Genomic DNA, 16179 nt, shown 5'->3' with positions numbered 1-16179 from the left:
GATTTTGCTTCAAAAAAGTCCAGGAAAATTAAGTTTTAAACTAAGTATGATACACTTCAGTGGCGTAGCCCCCTGAAATATTAAGAAAATTTAAAAACTATTTTAATTTTTAATGGTCTTTACAATTCGCAACAAAAATCTTAGATTGTATTTTACAAAAATTGATCAGCCCCCTCTGAAAAAAAATCCTGTCGTCACCAGTGATACACTCTTATAATACGTTTGTAAATATAATATGTATAATATTATATAATTTGTGATATGAATTAATTTTTAATTATTGTATACCTAACTATTTTGTTTAATAATTACTATTGCAATCAGCTTTAGTTCTTTGTCAAATCAATGTTCAAAATACGTTGTAAAAAAAAAAATTAAATTAAATAGGAATGAAATGCATAATGATAAATGAAATAGAGGAGAGGGGCGAATATTTTTAATTTTGCCCTGGGTGCCGAATCTTATCAACACAGCTCTGGTTACAACCAACAGGATAATTTAAGTGGGATGGTAAATATACCAAAGTCCCAACTACTTTTTTAATATACTTGTTTAGCACGTAAATATCTATAGCATTGAATTATAATAATATGTATTTAAAAGTATTGGCATATTAGCTGTTGAAAAACTAAAGTGTTATGATTTAATATAAAACTATAATTATTTTAATCTTCATATCGCAAAATATTTATATTCACTTTCTTTTCTATCCCACAGAAAATATTACTCCAAATATAACTGCTTTTATAACACGTAACGATATCCATTATGATTGTTGAGCATCAACAGATTTAAAATACATTAATACCAAGGCCGTAACTGAAAAAAAATCGGGGGTCCAACATTTTTTTCAAATATAGATATTGAAATTGTATAAGTAGTCAATAAACTATATTCATCAGTAAAATATTTCTACTTTTAAAATTTTCGGAGGAGGGGGGTCCGGACTCCTGGACCCTCCCCTTAGATAGGGCCTTGATCGGTACTATTTATAATGATATTTATTTTTTTTTATACACATTTTATTTCATTATTAAAACTTTTTAGTTTTTATTAATTTAGCGCTACATTTTCATCGGCAATGTTCTATTTTGCGTTGTTGTTGCAAAGTGAAATTCAAAATGGATACTTGATGAGAAATATGATTGCAGGTAGGTATATTTAAGATTGAAATGTATTATTGCCTATAGGTATACTAAGATTTAATATATAGGTTAAATAATACCCGAAGAAAAAATATTAATATAACATCCGAAAAAAATACATAAAATAAATAATAGCATAGATTAAATAGATTTATAGATATCAATAAGACAATAAAATTAGGAATTAGTAATCACATTTTAAGTCTCTGAAATAGTTCTGATTGTTCTAAGGTAGCTTCAAGAGTAGTTCGTGCTAATTTTTTATAATTTATTATTATTATATTATAACAATTAACAATACAAAATAAATAAACAACTTTACAAAACACCTATTATTAAATTATAATAATTAACACAAAAATTTGATTTTAAATGAAAATTACGATTTAGGTAAACATACTAATCATTTTTCTATAAAAGATATGAACTGTGTTAACAATTTCTTTGAGAAAATACATACTTTTTCGATTGCTGTGTATATTGTACTCAACTACTCAAGCCATAAAATTATAATTAAATTTATGATTTAGATTCTAAGTTCTCAATGAATATATTTATTTAAAATAATATACTTTTTTAACTGTCATCATTCGCGTTTTTGGACTAAAAAAAATCCAAATTATTTTATAAAGAACCCAAAAATAAAAATGGGTATCGAAAATGGAAATATTTAAGCATTACCAGTTTTTGAATACAATTGATTTTGTTTTTCTATTGAACAAATAATTAAAAAGAAATAACCGTAAAAACTTGAAATTGTAATCAAATATTTAAATTAGCATTTTCTATAAATTATATAGTTCTAACTATTTTAGCTCTTTTTAAAGAGTTGAATACAGAAAATGATTAACACAGTTAATTATAGGTTACAATAAATAATATGAAAACACTCAATATGAAAATAACTCATTTAACGATTTTTAACATTATGGTTTTATAGCAAATAATATAGACAATATAGTATCAGAGCACTGAAAACTAATATATATAAGTATATAACATATTTATGAAGTAAACAATCTGACCACATAAACAATTTACAAATAAAGTACCATCATATTGTAGTACCCAACCTGATTACTTTTTACTAATGCAACTTTATGAGATTATACTTGTATTACAACATTACAAGTATATTGTGTTAAAAATAGATCTAGATTTAATAGTCCCATATATTTATAAATTTAAAATATTACTCTTATATAAATACTCGTCATTAATACTTATGAAAAAAAGCGAAATTAACTTAAAAAGCTCAAAACTAAAGAGTAAATCGTATTATAACATGTAAAGATGCGGTTCCACACGTAAATTCTAAAGGTCTGTGTAGGGGCGTATTTAAGGGAGGGGCACATGGGGCCCGTACCTCATCCATTCACCTATTTTATACTTATTTTTATTATATGAAAAATTTTACAACTCTACGCCCCATGTACGCAAATTTGAACTTTTTGTTTGTGCCCCCCCCCCCCCTTAAGACATTTCTAAATACGCCCCTGGTACTATTTGTGTATTAGTTGTATACAATGGTATTTAATTTTAAATTATAATGCTTATAAGACTTGAAAACTTAATACAAAGTTTCATACAAGTTGATCCTTTAACAATTGAAAAATATCGAAAATACAAAACTAAAAGTATTTTGTAAATGTTTGACGAAATTAGATATTCAAATAAAAAAAAAAAATTTTTTTTCTTATTATTTTAGTTTATTTGTCACAATATTAATCCAAGTAGTTGAATTTTTTATTATTTAGTATAGGTAATTTTATTTTTTTTTATGCACAATTAACTTTTTATAAGTATATTTTGAATAATTTTTTCAATCAATATAATTTGCATGCACTATCAAATGAGTTTGGTGAAATAACTAGACATTTTTCGAGACTTACATAATAAATTATTACTAGGAAACGAATTTAAATGCTCTAAAAAGTAATAAAGTCATAAAAATACAGAAAAATGGTTAATAAAAGTTATATTCTTTAATACCTTGATGTATGAAATGAACGTTGTGCTTGAAAGGTTAAAAAGAAAAAATTAAATTTACATTTAAATCCATTCCCTAATTATTACCAAGAACAGCTATTAAACGATGTTTTTTCTTTGATATATTTTCCTCTCAGACATTATTTAACTGGAATAGTTATTATCTAGAATCTAAATCACCAATTTTAAATTTTAAACTATAAAAATGTTTGAAATTCAAATTACAGGAGTCACAATTTTCGAAATTTTGTTGAGTTTTCTTACCATTCAAGTAATATTTTCAATAGTTCAAGCATTTTTTTTATTTTTTCTGGCGGATTTTCTACTATACATTAGCTGGGAAAGTTCCTTGTTACTAATTATCCAGTTAAATATTGCTATCGGTACCTGTGGAATGAGCATTGGTAATTATAATATTATCTTTGAAAATTTATAAAGCCTACATTTTTATTTTATAACACAGGTTTATTCATTGGTTCATTCGCCAACAGTTCAATCAAATCATTTTATGTAACACTATTGGTGTGCTTTGTAAATATAATGTTGAGTGGTAAATGTTTGATAATTATGTATAAATACTGTTCATTTAATAATATTTTCAAATGATTTCAGGTCTTTTTTGGCCATTAAAGAATACAAAATTAGCTCTATTGCCTGTTTCAATTATATTACCATTATCTTTGCCGATTCGAGCAGTTCAAGCTATATTGATCCAAGGACGTCGATTTGATTCGATAGATATTCTTTTAGCAGGGATTTCTATTACTTTTTGGACACTCGTTTCATTTACATCATTAATTTTAAGATTAAGAAACAAAATAAACTTTATTATTTAATAATTTTTTACTTGTATTTGATTTGTTTAACTGAACACTACAATGTTTATACAAAATAATAGAAATGCATCTTCAACTACCAGTAAGGTTTCCGGTAGAAAATGTAATATTGTATTTATTTTGTAATATACATTATATTTTTTGTGGGGGGAGGAAAGGAGTTAATTAAAAAATTATAAGTACACTTTTCAAAATAATTGGGAAAAACAGTGATTTTTACAAATGTACAAAAATTTGTAAAGATGATTTAGGTTATGTCAGTAATGTATATTTATGATTATAGGTTAAGCCTTAACCGTTAAGGACGTTAAGGTGCAGATAAAAATCAAATTTTAAAATAAAATACTATATTATACTCTTCCAGTGGCGACATTTGGGGTATCGCAGGGTATACATTATAGTAGCCCTATTTTTAACTGTACCATATTAGCTACCTCAATTTTATACTGCTCCGGTAAAGCTAAAATGTAATAAATATATTTTAATAATAATTATTAAAGAATATCTTAGAAATTGTATATTATTTTAATCTACGGCCACCTGTTGATAGTTTAAAAAAAAAAATTAAATTTACGTCTTTTTAACAGTGTAAAGTGATTTTTACTTAATAGTTTTACAAATAGTGTAGAATAATGATTAAAGGATCACCGCTTAATCTTTTATTATTTTAAAACAATAATAGTTTCAATAATCTAAGAGTTTACTAGGAAAAACATCAAAAACTGTTTTTTTGAAAAAACTATATTCTATACATTATCTGGATGAAGAAATTAGTTTTGACTTTCAAAATTTCACATACACGACTAGGCGTGTTGCTGAAACAATAAAAGAATATAAAAATTGAAAAAATTGAAACTTTTTTTCTTATATATTATTGGCCACGGCAACCTAGCTTTTAAAACTAATTTTTCGTATTTTTAAGAGTGTAGGGTGTTTGAGATTGAGATACTTCTACAGTTCTACAAATAAACTAGAATATATAAAGGAACGTCGCCCTTGCTTTTATAACTGCAGTAATACATTTCAATGTTTTTACTGTACTCTGGTGCCGGAAAAATTTGACTTGCCCAAAATTTAGCAACCCTATTTTTAAACTGAATTGACGCCCCTGTACTTTTCTAAATTCTCATTATTTTTATTATATTGTTATTTATATATATTTTAAATACTTATGTGGTTATTGATAATTTATAATTTATATAACATATAATAGATTGTTAGATCAATTATCTAATGATCTAAGTCAAAACTTAATAGTATAATTTAAGATTTATCAAAATCGTATAAATAAAATGTTTAAATGATCACTAGTCTATTTAATAATTGAAAAAACTTAAATAAATGCATAATTTAACCATAAAAGTATGTTTATTCTATTAAAAAAATCACCCAATATAATATAGTATTAGGTAGTCAGGATTTAATGAAGGTGGTAGTCGCTCTAGGCGCCACTATTATATGATATCTGTTTTTATTTTTACTATTTTTAAAATAATAATGTTATATTAATTATAAGTGTGAAAATTCTTGACACTACTTGATCAAAGATTTATGTAATAGGTACTCGTATAGTTTCGTTTGTTTTTAAATATAAATATATTTTTACAATAATAATTACTAATTAAACTCGTTTAAAATATATATTACATATAAATAAAAATATTTATTTTTTTCATTTATGATGAAAAATAATATTAAAAAATCCAGCTTCTTTAATGATAATAAAAAAGCCAACGGCACGTAGTGTTCCCAAGCGGTCACCCATCCAAGTACTAACTACGCCCGACGTTGCTTAACTTCAGTGATCGGACGAGAACTGGTGTATTCAACGTGGTATGGTCGTTGGCGAAAGATGCAAGTATAATAACTGTATTTAAATATTAATAGTATAATAATTATTATCAATACAATAAAATATTATAAACAATTTATTACACTTAGTACTTACACAATAAATATTAATCTAAGTGATCCAGCTTACAAAAAGTACTTAAAAGTATTTGGTACTCTGAAGTTTAATACGCCGTGACAACTGGTAATATCTGTATCTCCAAAATGTTAACAACTAAAAAAATACTTTTTAATTATAATTAAATAGTTTTAATATTATCTTCATGATTATTAATAAATTAAATTAAAATATGCCACATTATAACGTTGTTCTATTTCTATGTTAACGAATAACGACCAGAGCCGTAGCTAGAAATTTTCTATGGGGAGGAACCAATTTCTATAGGTAGGAATTTCATAACTTACTAGGTGCTTTTGCTCATCAGTCAAACTACCGCCATCATAATAACCAACATCATTATTTTGAGGATCAATTACCTTTAAAAAAAGCTTAGATATTATGCAAAATGCATTGGAAAGCTAAGAAAGTAAACTAATAAGCTACCTAATAGCTATTATTTAAAAAATAGAAATGCAATAAAAATGTCGTTTTGGGTTTAAAAAAAAAATAGATAGATAGTAAGCTGAATAGTCACTAGAGTAAACGGAAGTCTCCAGTTACAGTATAAATAAAACGAAACAAAAGTAAATCTGCAGATATTCCTAATTTTTTTAAAACAAATAGATTAAAATATAAAAATAAAAGATCTTTTATCTTTTAACTAAATAAATAGCAAATACATTGTTATATTTTTAAATAATATTATAAGATATTTTTTTTTATTTTTAATAAATTTATTATAATTTTATATTTTATATATTTATATATATACAACGGTAGACTTTTTTTCCTAATATCAGTCACTAGACAAAAATACGCAATATGTATGCAGTATACCCAAAAACAATTGATAAATAAAATACAGATGTTTTTTCCATTTAAATTTTGAACTGTCACTGATTAATTAGCAAATGCATATCAACTTTTCATTTAAAAATACTGTTAAATGAATAATAACTAATAATTATACTGTATAATATTAAATTATTTTAACCAATTTATAAAAATTACTCACTTGATTTTGGTCCATACCAATAAGTGCTAATTCAGATGATCGAGAAAACATTTCACTATTATTATCATTAACAGTAGTGACAGTAGTGTCGACTCCAGAAAAATAACTAGTGATTTGTATTTGAATGCATAATAACTAGACGTCATGTTAAATATTTTATAAAACGTTAGCTAAAAAGTATTTATCGTGGATCTGTAAATACAAACTTGTGACTGATAGTGATATTACCATTAATATACACCTTGAGTACTATACTATAAAAGTGCTATATTATAGTATTTATTCAGTTAAAAAAAATGGTTTGTAAAATTTTAAATTTTAGAATAAGTATTAAGTATACTAAAAATTTTTACATTTTCTACTTTGTTAAAGAGAGGGTTTGAACCCCCTAAACCCTCCTCGTAGCTACAGCCTGTTAACGACCTTAATGTTTCTATCATTATTTCAAAACAGTTATGAGTTTTGTGAAAGTCTTACTTTTTTCCACTTTTTACAAAAAAAATCAAGTTCTGAATTATTATAACCACGTGCGTACGGGTGAACCGGTGAACGTCTAACAGTGTGAATCCTATAATTAATGTGATGAATGATGATTAAACATAATATTAAAATAACCTTTAATTTTAGAAAAATTTGATGTACTGTACGATATCAAAATGTAGGTATTTTGTATTATTATAATGTGACGAATTGTTTGGACATGGTTTTTTTTTTTTAAATCCCTTTGTTTTAGTTAGTTAAGTCACTAAATTCTTATATTTTACTTACCTCCACCAAAAATAAGTAAAATAAACTTAGGTCAGATAATGAGATAAGTACGTCACTGTATGGTAGGGTAGAGGCGTAACATCCAAATCCGTGGAAGTAATGCAAAAGCAGTTCCCACGGCGCCGTCGGTTCAAACATGAAAAAAAAAAAAAGGCGTAACATCCAAATAAACTATAAAATAAATTTTTACAAGTACAGAATAGACATGTTGAAACTGGTCACACAATATAGAGCTGATAAAATGTACTCTTCAAAAATAAGTGTTCATAACAATATAACATTGCCTAAAAATATTTATGATTACCATTATTGTTATTACCTACTATTTTTTATTAGAAAATATTACGTATTCAGTTTTTTTATCAATTTAAATATCTGCAGGTAATCCTCTGAGACGCTTTACATGTAAGTGGTGTCGGGATCTGTTACATGACTAAATAAATAATAATAAAAAAAGTTCCTAAATTTAAGTATCATTAATAATATTGATAGATTATTTCATCAAAATCATTCGTGATCTTTTTTTTCTCTGAACCAATATGTTTATAGCAAGTACGTATTCAAGATCAATTTTCTGCAAGGGGGGAGGAATTAAAAGGGGACCAGTAAAATGTTTTTGAAAAGGTTGGGATGGCAATGTCAACGAAGAAAGTCAGAAAGATATTATTAGAGTTGACGAAAAGTTGACGTCGAGGAACTGATGGGACAATTTTAGACTTGTATGGCGAAATGTATGTGGTAATCAAAACTAAATAATAAAGAATATAGATTATTAATATTTTAAAATAATTATTTTGGACTTTTTTTCGATATATTTATTTTTATACGGATGACGGAGAGATAACAAACCCGCGTTGTGATGGCAATGCTGTTGCCTGTTGGCTGGCGAGGCTTATCAAAAAAAAAATGCCCGCAGTATGTGCAAGCGCTTAGCGCATGCACCCTCGTGCACACGCCTATATATAGGTTGCACACTTGCAGTCTAACCTTGCAGCGAATAGCACAACGATATAGTAACGATATTTTGGCACGATAAATATCGAAAATTACGGCAGTTCAGTGGCGTACGCAGGGGGGGGGGTTGTCAGGGAGATATGACACCCCCCTTAAAAATAAATATCTGTTTAAATTATGAAACCATGACTAAAAACAAAATAAGGTCAATTCGTGCATACAATTATGATTTTTGACACCCCCTTTAAAAAAATCCTGCGTACGCCACTGCGGCATTTCGCGGCTTTTGCGGGAGAAAACCGACTTCCGCGTCACCGGCTTTTTTTTTTTGCAAGCAAACAACAACAACAAAATACACCTTTCAGAGACTTGTGAGTAGTGGTACGGTCATCCCCACCCCGACGAGCCGACGAAAGCGAGCGACGGCCGGGTCGCGCGAATTTTCCGTGTCGCAGACTCGCAGCAGCCCGATTGCCCCGGTACCCGAGTCCCGAGAAAAAGAGAGAAAGAGTGAGCGACAGTGACAGAGGGTGTGTGAGAGAGTGATAGAGAGAGTTGATGAGTATGAAGACGACGCGCCGGAAAACGGTACGGTGAACGGCGGCACACCGACAACAACAGTGTTGTGTACGGTCGTGACGGTTGGCGGGTCGGATTTACATTTGGAAGGGGGAAGAGGGGTGTTAATGCCGCCGCGGCAGCAGCTGCAGCCGCACCACCCGACCGCCGCCGACACGGTCCCCGATTTTTACACACGCACACGCACACACCGCGTACACACAACAAACAATCGCCGCTCTCTTTTCTTTCTTTATTATTTTTTCCGTTTCTCTCGGACCGACGACCGTCTCGCTCGCTCCCGAGCCCGATTCTCGTCTTCTCTCTTTCAGTCCTACTGGCGTCGCGCGCGCACGCGTGGCGCGTCCCGTTCCGTCTCACTCGCTCCCCTTCTCCCTCTCGCCGCCGACGGACGACCGTTGGCGGAACGGTCCGCCGTTCTCTCGCTCACTCTCTCTCGTTTACTCTCGCCGCCGTGACGTTGTCCGTCTCTCTCCCTCTCGAGATTTATTCTTTCTTTCTTTTTTTTTTTTTTTTTTTACTTTTAATGGCGTCCGCCGTTACTATCATCGCAGCCGCCGCCGTTTGACCCGATCTTCTCCCCCGTTGCGTTGTGTTTACAGTGTTTTGTGCACGCCATCCGAGTTTTCGCGCCACCGCCGCACTTTTCGTTCGACCTCGATTTATCATCGCTCGCGACAACCGCCGCTGCTGAAGAAAGAGCCCCGTACGACGTGACCACCAGCCACCCGCTTACGCGCTCTACATACCCACGCTCAGACGACGTTGTTTTGCCATACGTGTCGGCGTCATGTCCGCCAAACGGCAATCCAAAGGCAAAGCGAACGGCGTGTCACGCAAAAAGTCCAAGATCGTCGAAGACGACCCGCCCGTGTTGAGTGAAGAAGACGACGATGACGACCGGAGGTCCGATGACGACGACGTTGACGAGCTGGCCGAAGACAACGCGTCCCTGGTAAGTCGTCAAGTGGTTATGCGCTTCCATCGTGGTAGTTGCTGTAAAATGCGTTTTCCGCAGCTGTGCAGCTCCACCGTCTGAAGTGCTGCTCACTTGTCTGTAGATTGCTAACCTGCGGCAGGTTACCTGCCAGGTTGGGGTGCAAACCACCTTTTCTCTGTTACACCCGCGTTGCAGCGTACGCAAGGTATCAATTGTACGTTTAAAAATTGATTTTCATCAAGTACAACTTGCAGTGTAAAGCATTCATTCGTTAGTTACACATTCACCGTCAGTACACTGCTATCAGTTAACTACGTTCTTGTATTAGGTACATTAATACCTATGTGAAATAGAACATTTTCTATTATAATGTATCTTAAGACTAAATATTTGTTAGTTAATATCTATGTCGGGTTTAAGTTCTTAAAATTGGTTACCTATTCAAATTTAAATAAACAGCTTACCAAACTATAGTTTATTTATCCTCAATAAGAGTATAATATTGCTTATATTAAGTTTTTGTAATAGATATTTAAAAAAATAACTTTATTAAGGAGTTAGTAACTGTTTATACATGAGAAGACAAACTATGCTTATATTAAAAACTAATTAATTAAAATGTTATTTTCTAAATTGTGTTGAAATTATGTGTTATAGAGAGTGAAAGGTCCGGATCACATTGGTGTTGTGCTTTTAACTGGTGGAACTAATTGGGATTTAAATGGTCGCAAGTCTATGCCAAAAGGATGCAAGTCTGTTGGTCGAAATTTATATGAACCACACTTATTTGGACCACTAAAAGATAACCGTATTCGTTTGGTAGTGAGTAGCTGCAATTCTTCACACACTATCTTTATAACTGAAGAAGGAAAAGCTTTGTCTTTAGGTTTGTAGTCAATTTTTATTTAATTATAACTCATTATTTAAATTTTAAATTTATACTTAAAGGACGAAATGAAAAGGGTCAACTGGGAGTCAAAGATTTACTCAGGCGTGACGTTCCAACTCCAATTGAAGGTTTGCCTGATCATGCTATTGTTAATGCTGCTACTGGCCGTGGACATACATTACTTCTCACTGGTTTGTTTATAAATATGCTCATACTTATTTTAAATTCTTAAATCACTTAAATTATGCACTTATGTAAAAGTACTATTTGTTGTACATAAATGCAATATTACAAAATATGCTAGTTTACATTTTAGCCAAAAAAATAATTTCTTATTTGGTTAATTTGTTCTCTAGAGATTTTATTATGTTTGAAGATTTAATTATATGTTTAAGATCGTGGTGCAGTATACAGTTGCGGTGATAATAAGAATAGTCAGTGTGGCGTGAAGAGCAAAGACCCCTTTGTTACAACAGCAATGAGGGTCAGTAATATATTATATTATAGCTATGTCATGTTTATAAATGATAATTTGAATATTCTCATTTTGAAATACAATTTTCACTTAAATTATTAGGATAAAAAATACAATTTATAACCCATTGTTCTGTAAATTCTACCTGTTATTATATATTTTTTAAATTACAAAAAAGAAATAAAATTCTATAGAAAATTGTGAAAATCTTTAGATCTATATTTTAATTAGCCATCAATTATATTCAAATAAAAATATAACTATTTTTATTAAACATAATTACAAATAACTAGAATGTTTCTAAGAGAGTCTTTTACACTTTAAAGTTAACTATTGATTAAATTAATTTAAATGTCCACGTTAACACTATTTTTAATTTGAATAAATCTTAATATCTGATTAAAATAATAATTATCATTTTATTAGGTACCATTAATTTATATGAATGAATTTCAAAATATGTTTATATTAGTATAATATTAAACATCTATTTTTAATAAAATATCCAAAAAAAAGCACGTGATACACCTATACTCCATTCAATAAGAGAAAACCAGGCATTTATTATCTATTGTGTAACAGCATAAGTAGTAATCAGAAAATAAGGAAACTTAAGCATAGAGCTGGTATTTTCTCTTTTTTAATGAAGTATATGATAATATTAAAAAACTGCTAAAAAGTATTTATTATTAATATTACCTATCTAATAGTTGAATACAATATTTATTATTTATTGGCTTAATTTAATATATGTAATACCCACTATATAAAAATAACTTATTTTAGTAATAGCAACAGGTAATTTTTTGATCAATTTAAAATACTAAGATAAAGTATGAATGTTTATTGCATTAATTGTATAATTGATTGTAAAATATATTATAATTAATTTGAATGTGCATTCTGTATTAATAACTGCATATTAAGAGGATAACCACACCTTCATATGTTGTCTCCATTTTACATACAGTGTGGCAAATTTATGTTCAACCTTTCCAATTGTATGTAGTTATTATTGTTATTAGAGTTAATTGACCTATTATAAAATTAAAGGTAAGAATATTATCAGTGTTTTCACATATTTTTTTACAATATTGTACTTTTTAATTGAGTTATAAAAAAATGTTTGCCTCTTAATATTTTTTATGTTCATAATTTGCTTAAAAGTTAAACATCGTTAAAAGAACTGATAATATTATTAACTATATTTGATAATAGGTCAATTCATTCTAACAATTAAAAATTACTATTCAAAATTGAAACTGCTGAACACAAATTTGGTATGTTGTACATTTTTAAAACGGAGACAACATATTCAAAAGTGAAATCCTCTTAACACTCTGGCGGACACTTACCATTTTTTTAAATTTTCAAAACCATCTATACTAACGCACATCTTATTACTAAAATAGCACATGTATTATTAATTGGTATAATTTCACTTGAAATATGTCAGTGCCCCAATATCTAAAGCAACGTAATGTGGCAATAATATCCAATAATGTGTTAATATTGGTTTTTTGAACCTTAATAATGTTTAAAATATTTAAATAAAAAATGTATCTATTTTATAGGTTAAATATAATGGACCTCCAATTGTAAAAGTTGGTTGTGGTGCTGAGTTCAGCATTTTACTTGACTGTAAAGGTACTTTATATTCATTTGGTTTGCCTGAATATGGACAATTGGGACATAACACTAATGGAGAGTATATTGAGAGAGCTGGTGCTATTAACTTTGCTACAGTCAAACTACCCAAGCCTATAATGACTTTTGTTGAGAAAACAAAGAATAAAGTAGAAATTTTGCCTAAACCTGAAATCAGAGATTTTGCATGTGGTACAAATCATACAGTAAGATAAATAATACAAATTCCATGTTTATTTTTCATAATTTGAATTGGTTGTTTTTAGGTAGCTATTGATGACCATAAAAAAGCATATTCTTGGGGATTTGGAGGTTATGGACGGCTTGGACATTCTGAACCAAAAGATGAATTACAACCGAGACTTATCAAATACTTTGATGTTCAAAGGAGTGGTGTGAAACATGTTGCCTGTGGACCTGCATTCAGTATTGCAATTAATGAATTTGGTAGGACTAAAAATCTTAGATATATTACATTACTGATAAGTGATAATAATGATGATGATATTTTTCACAAACATTTAATTATAATGAATATTTTGCTTCATATTTATTTATTAATAATTAATGTTTGTTATTAAAAACAGGCGCTGTTTATTTATTTGGACAAATGAGTAGTCGAGGAGAAGCTAATATGTATCCCAAACCGGTACAAGATCTTCATGGTTGGAATTTACGCAGTATTGGTACATGCTCTATTGGGTTAGTTGCAGCAGCTGATGACTCTTGCATTGTTTGGGGTTCTGGAACTAGCTCTGGCGAATTGGTAATACACTTTTTTAAAGAATTATAAATTACAACTTTTAACACATTTTAACCATTCAGGGTCTTGGAGAATTAAAAAAATCCAGTGCTAAACCATGTGAAATGAAGAAACTTGATGGATTATATGTAGAACAGGTGACTTGTGGATCTGCACACACATTTTTACTTGCTCGAGATCTGTCAGAAGACGACAAAGATATTATTGCTTCCATGCCGGAATATAAACCTGTTGTAGCTTAAACTACAGTGAACAGATAAAACAACAAACAATAATATATATTTATATATATATTTTTTTTTAATTTGTATCTTAAGAACCAAGTGGTATTTAATATTTTTTTTACTATATTATTATAATTTAATTTTTTTTCTACAATATTCGTTCCATTAGACTTAAGCTTTAATGTAAATGAGCGGAACAATGTCAATCAGAACTATGTTCCTGATAGGTACAAGATTAACTGGTCTGTTCTCGATATTTTTTTCCTATTATTATCATTTATTTGTCAATTGACAAATGTTATACTAGTAAATGAATAATAATATTAAATAACTTGAGTTTTTTTTACAATTGTAGTTTTTATTTTATTTTTCCCTATACAAGTCCTCTCTTATAAGTTATAATTATATTCCAATGATAATTTTTTTTTTTTACATTATAAATTTTTAGTGCGTGGATCAAAACAAATTTTAGTATTATGGAATAATAGTCAATAAAATAATTTGTATTACCATTTGGCATTTATTGATGTGAAACATCTGATGGCGCGGTATGGTAGTGAGACCGACTGTGGTGTGGCGACGCCCCACTCGTGGCTCGTTGGCTCAAAATGAATAATAATAATAATTTTAAAAAAAAAATAATAATTTTCAATATTATTACAAAAAGAAAATTGTTGATGTTTTACATCTGCCGCAACTGCTCAGTTTTAGTTGACAATTTCAAACATATTTTTATTTTTGAGTGCGTATGCCAGTTCCAGTTATCATAAAGACTTAAACACAGTGAAATACTAATAAAAAATATTTGAAACAAGTGACTATTTTTTGTATGTTACTATAACAAACTTAATAGTTTTAAAACTATAAATTAATTCCCACTTAAAATTTTTGAGATTATACAAGTTTATCTAAATTAAACTTGTATTTCATAATTTTAGGATTGCTGAAAACTGAAAATAATATAAACTAATATACCTAACTAAAGAGTAAAATATTATATTATCAGAAAATAGGATATAAACTATAAAGTATACATTATTAGGTGAATGCAGACAATGCAGTGCAGGGGCAGTTGTACATCTTCAATCACTAACCAAGCTACAGCAACCTTATTATAGTCTTATCTAAATATACCACCATTGAGAAGTATATAAAGTTGTAAACATTTTAAAAAATATTAAATAATTTCCTTTTTATTTATTTGTATGGCTTAACAGCAAATCAACATTACAGACAAAAAGAATATGGATTTAAATAAGACAATAAAACAATATCACGGAAAATGTAAGGTATCTAACTGAAATAACTATTAGTATTTGATTATTGCACAACACCCACTTGGGGCATAAATGTGGTTAGTTCACAGATGCACGTCCAATAATTCCTTTATCCATTTCAATTTTTATTGCCTCCGACGTTATCGCGTGAACTCCTTCGATGCCCTGTTTGAATTATCTCAATTGAACTTCTGATCCATAAATCCATACGAGTTCACGAAAATGTAATACAAATTATTTGGTAACTTAAACAATAATAAGATTACTGTATTACTAAAAAGTATAATAAACTACTTTATTTATTTATTTATTTTGATACCCAGGGCCGGATTTACTTGGTTACTTAAACTTAAGATACCTGGTTCATTTTAGGCGGCAAATTTGTTATTTTGACATAGTAGTCGGCAAACCAGCAATCATGATTTTATCATGTTATATGATTATACATAAATATTCAAGTATTATTTATTATAATATTTAATATAATAGATAATAATAACTTTAAATATAGTAAAATAGGTAGTCAAAAATATTTATATAAAATATAATAAATATTTGATTTGATAGTTAATACTTGTATTTATAGATTACTATCTGCCTGGCATGCCTGCTGCTGGTCAGCACTCAGCAACATACTTAACTAAACATATAAATATTCCCATTATAGCAAGGACGTACGCAGAATAAAGTTTAGGGGGATGTTTTTGAAAATCAGTTATTGAAAAGT

At 29.2% G+C, this 16179-nt stretch overlaps 1 protein-coding gene and 1 non-coding gene across 2 annotated transcripts; one reads left to right on the top strand and one right to left on the bottom strand.

Annotated features, from left to right (window-relative positions):
• Positions 1-5698: 5698 nt before the first annotated feature.
• On the bottom strand, positions 5699-5817 carry LOC132923526 (5S ribosomal RNA). The gene has a single exon (XR_009661182.1). It is a non-coding gene; the product is annotated as a 5S ribosomal RNA (ribosomal RNA).
• Positions 5818-9562: 3745 nt separating this feature from the next.
• LOC132920531 (protein RCC2 homolog) lies at positions 9563-14524 on the top strand. The gene is made up of 8 exons (XM_060982992.1): positions 9563-10192; positions 10835-11063; positions 11126-11257; positions 11462-11550; positions 13116-13394; positions 13455-13635; positions 13776-13954; positions 14014-14524. The coding sequence occupies exons 1-8, from the start codon at positions 10028-10030 to the stop codon at positions 14191-14193; spliced, it is 1434 nt and encodes a 477-aa protein (XP_060838975.1). The 5' UTR covers positions 9563-10027; the 3' UTR covers positions 14194-14524.
• The last annotated feature ends 1655 nt before the right edge of the window (positions 14525-16179 follow it).

This window comes from Rhopalosiphum padi, chromosome 2 (genome assembly GCF_020882245.1).
Source record: "Rhopalosiphum padi isolate XX-2018 chromosome 2, ASM2088224v1, whole genome shotgun sequence".
NCBI lineage: Eukaryota > Metazoa > Arthropoda > Insecta > Hemiptera > Aphididae > Rhopalosiphum > Rhopalosiphum padi.
This window is presented reverse-complemented; position numbering and strand designations above follow the sequence as displayed.

Bases quoted from the DNA above. Each gene is read 5' to 3' on its own strand.
- LOC132920531 (XM_060982992.1), top strand. From the start codon at position 10,028: ATGTCCGCCAAACGGCAATCCAAAGGCAAAGCGAACGGCGTGTCACGC. The intron at 10,193-10,834 runs GTAAGTCGTCAA...TATGTGTTATAG, and splicing joins CCGAAGACAACGCGTCCCTG to AGAGTGAAAGGTCCGGATCA. The intron at 13,955-14,013 runs GTAATACACTTT...TTAACCATTCAG, and splicing joins GAACTAGCTCTGGCGAATTG to GGTCTTGGAGAATTAAAAAA.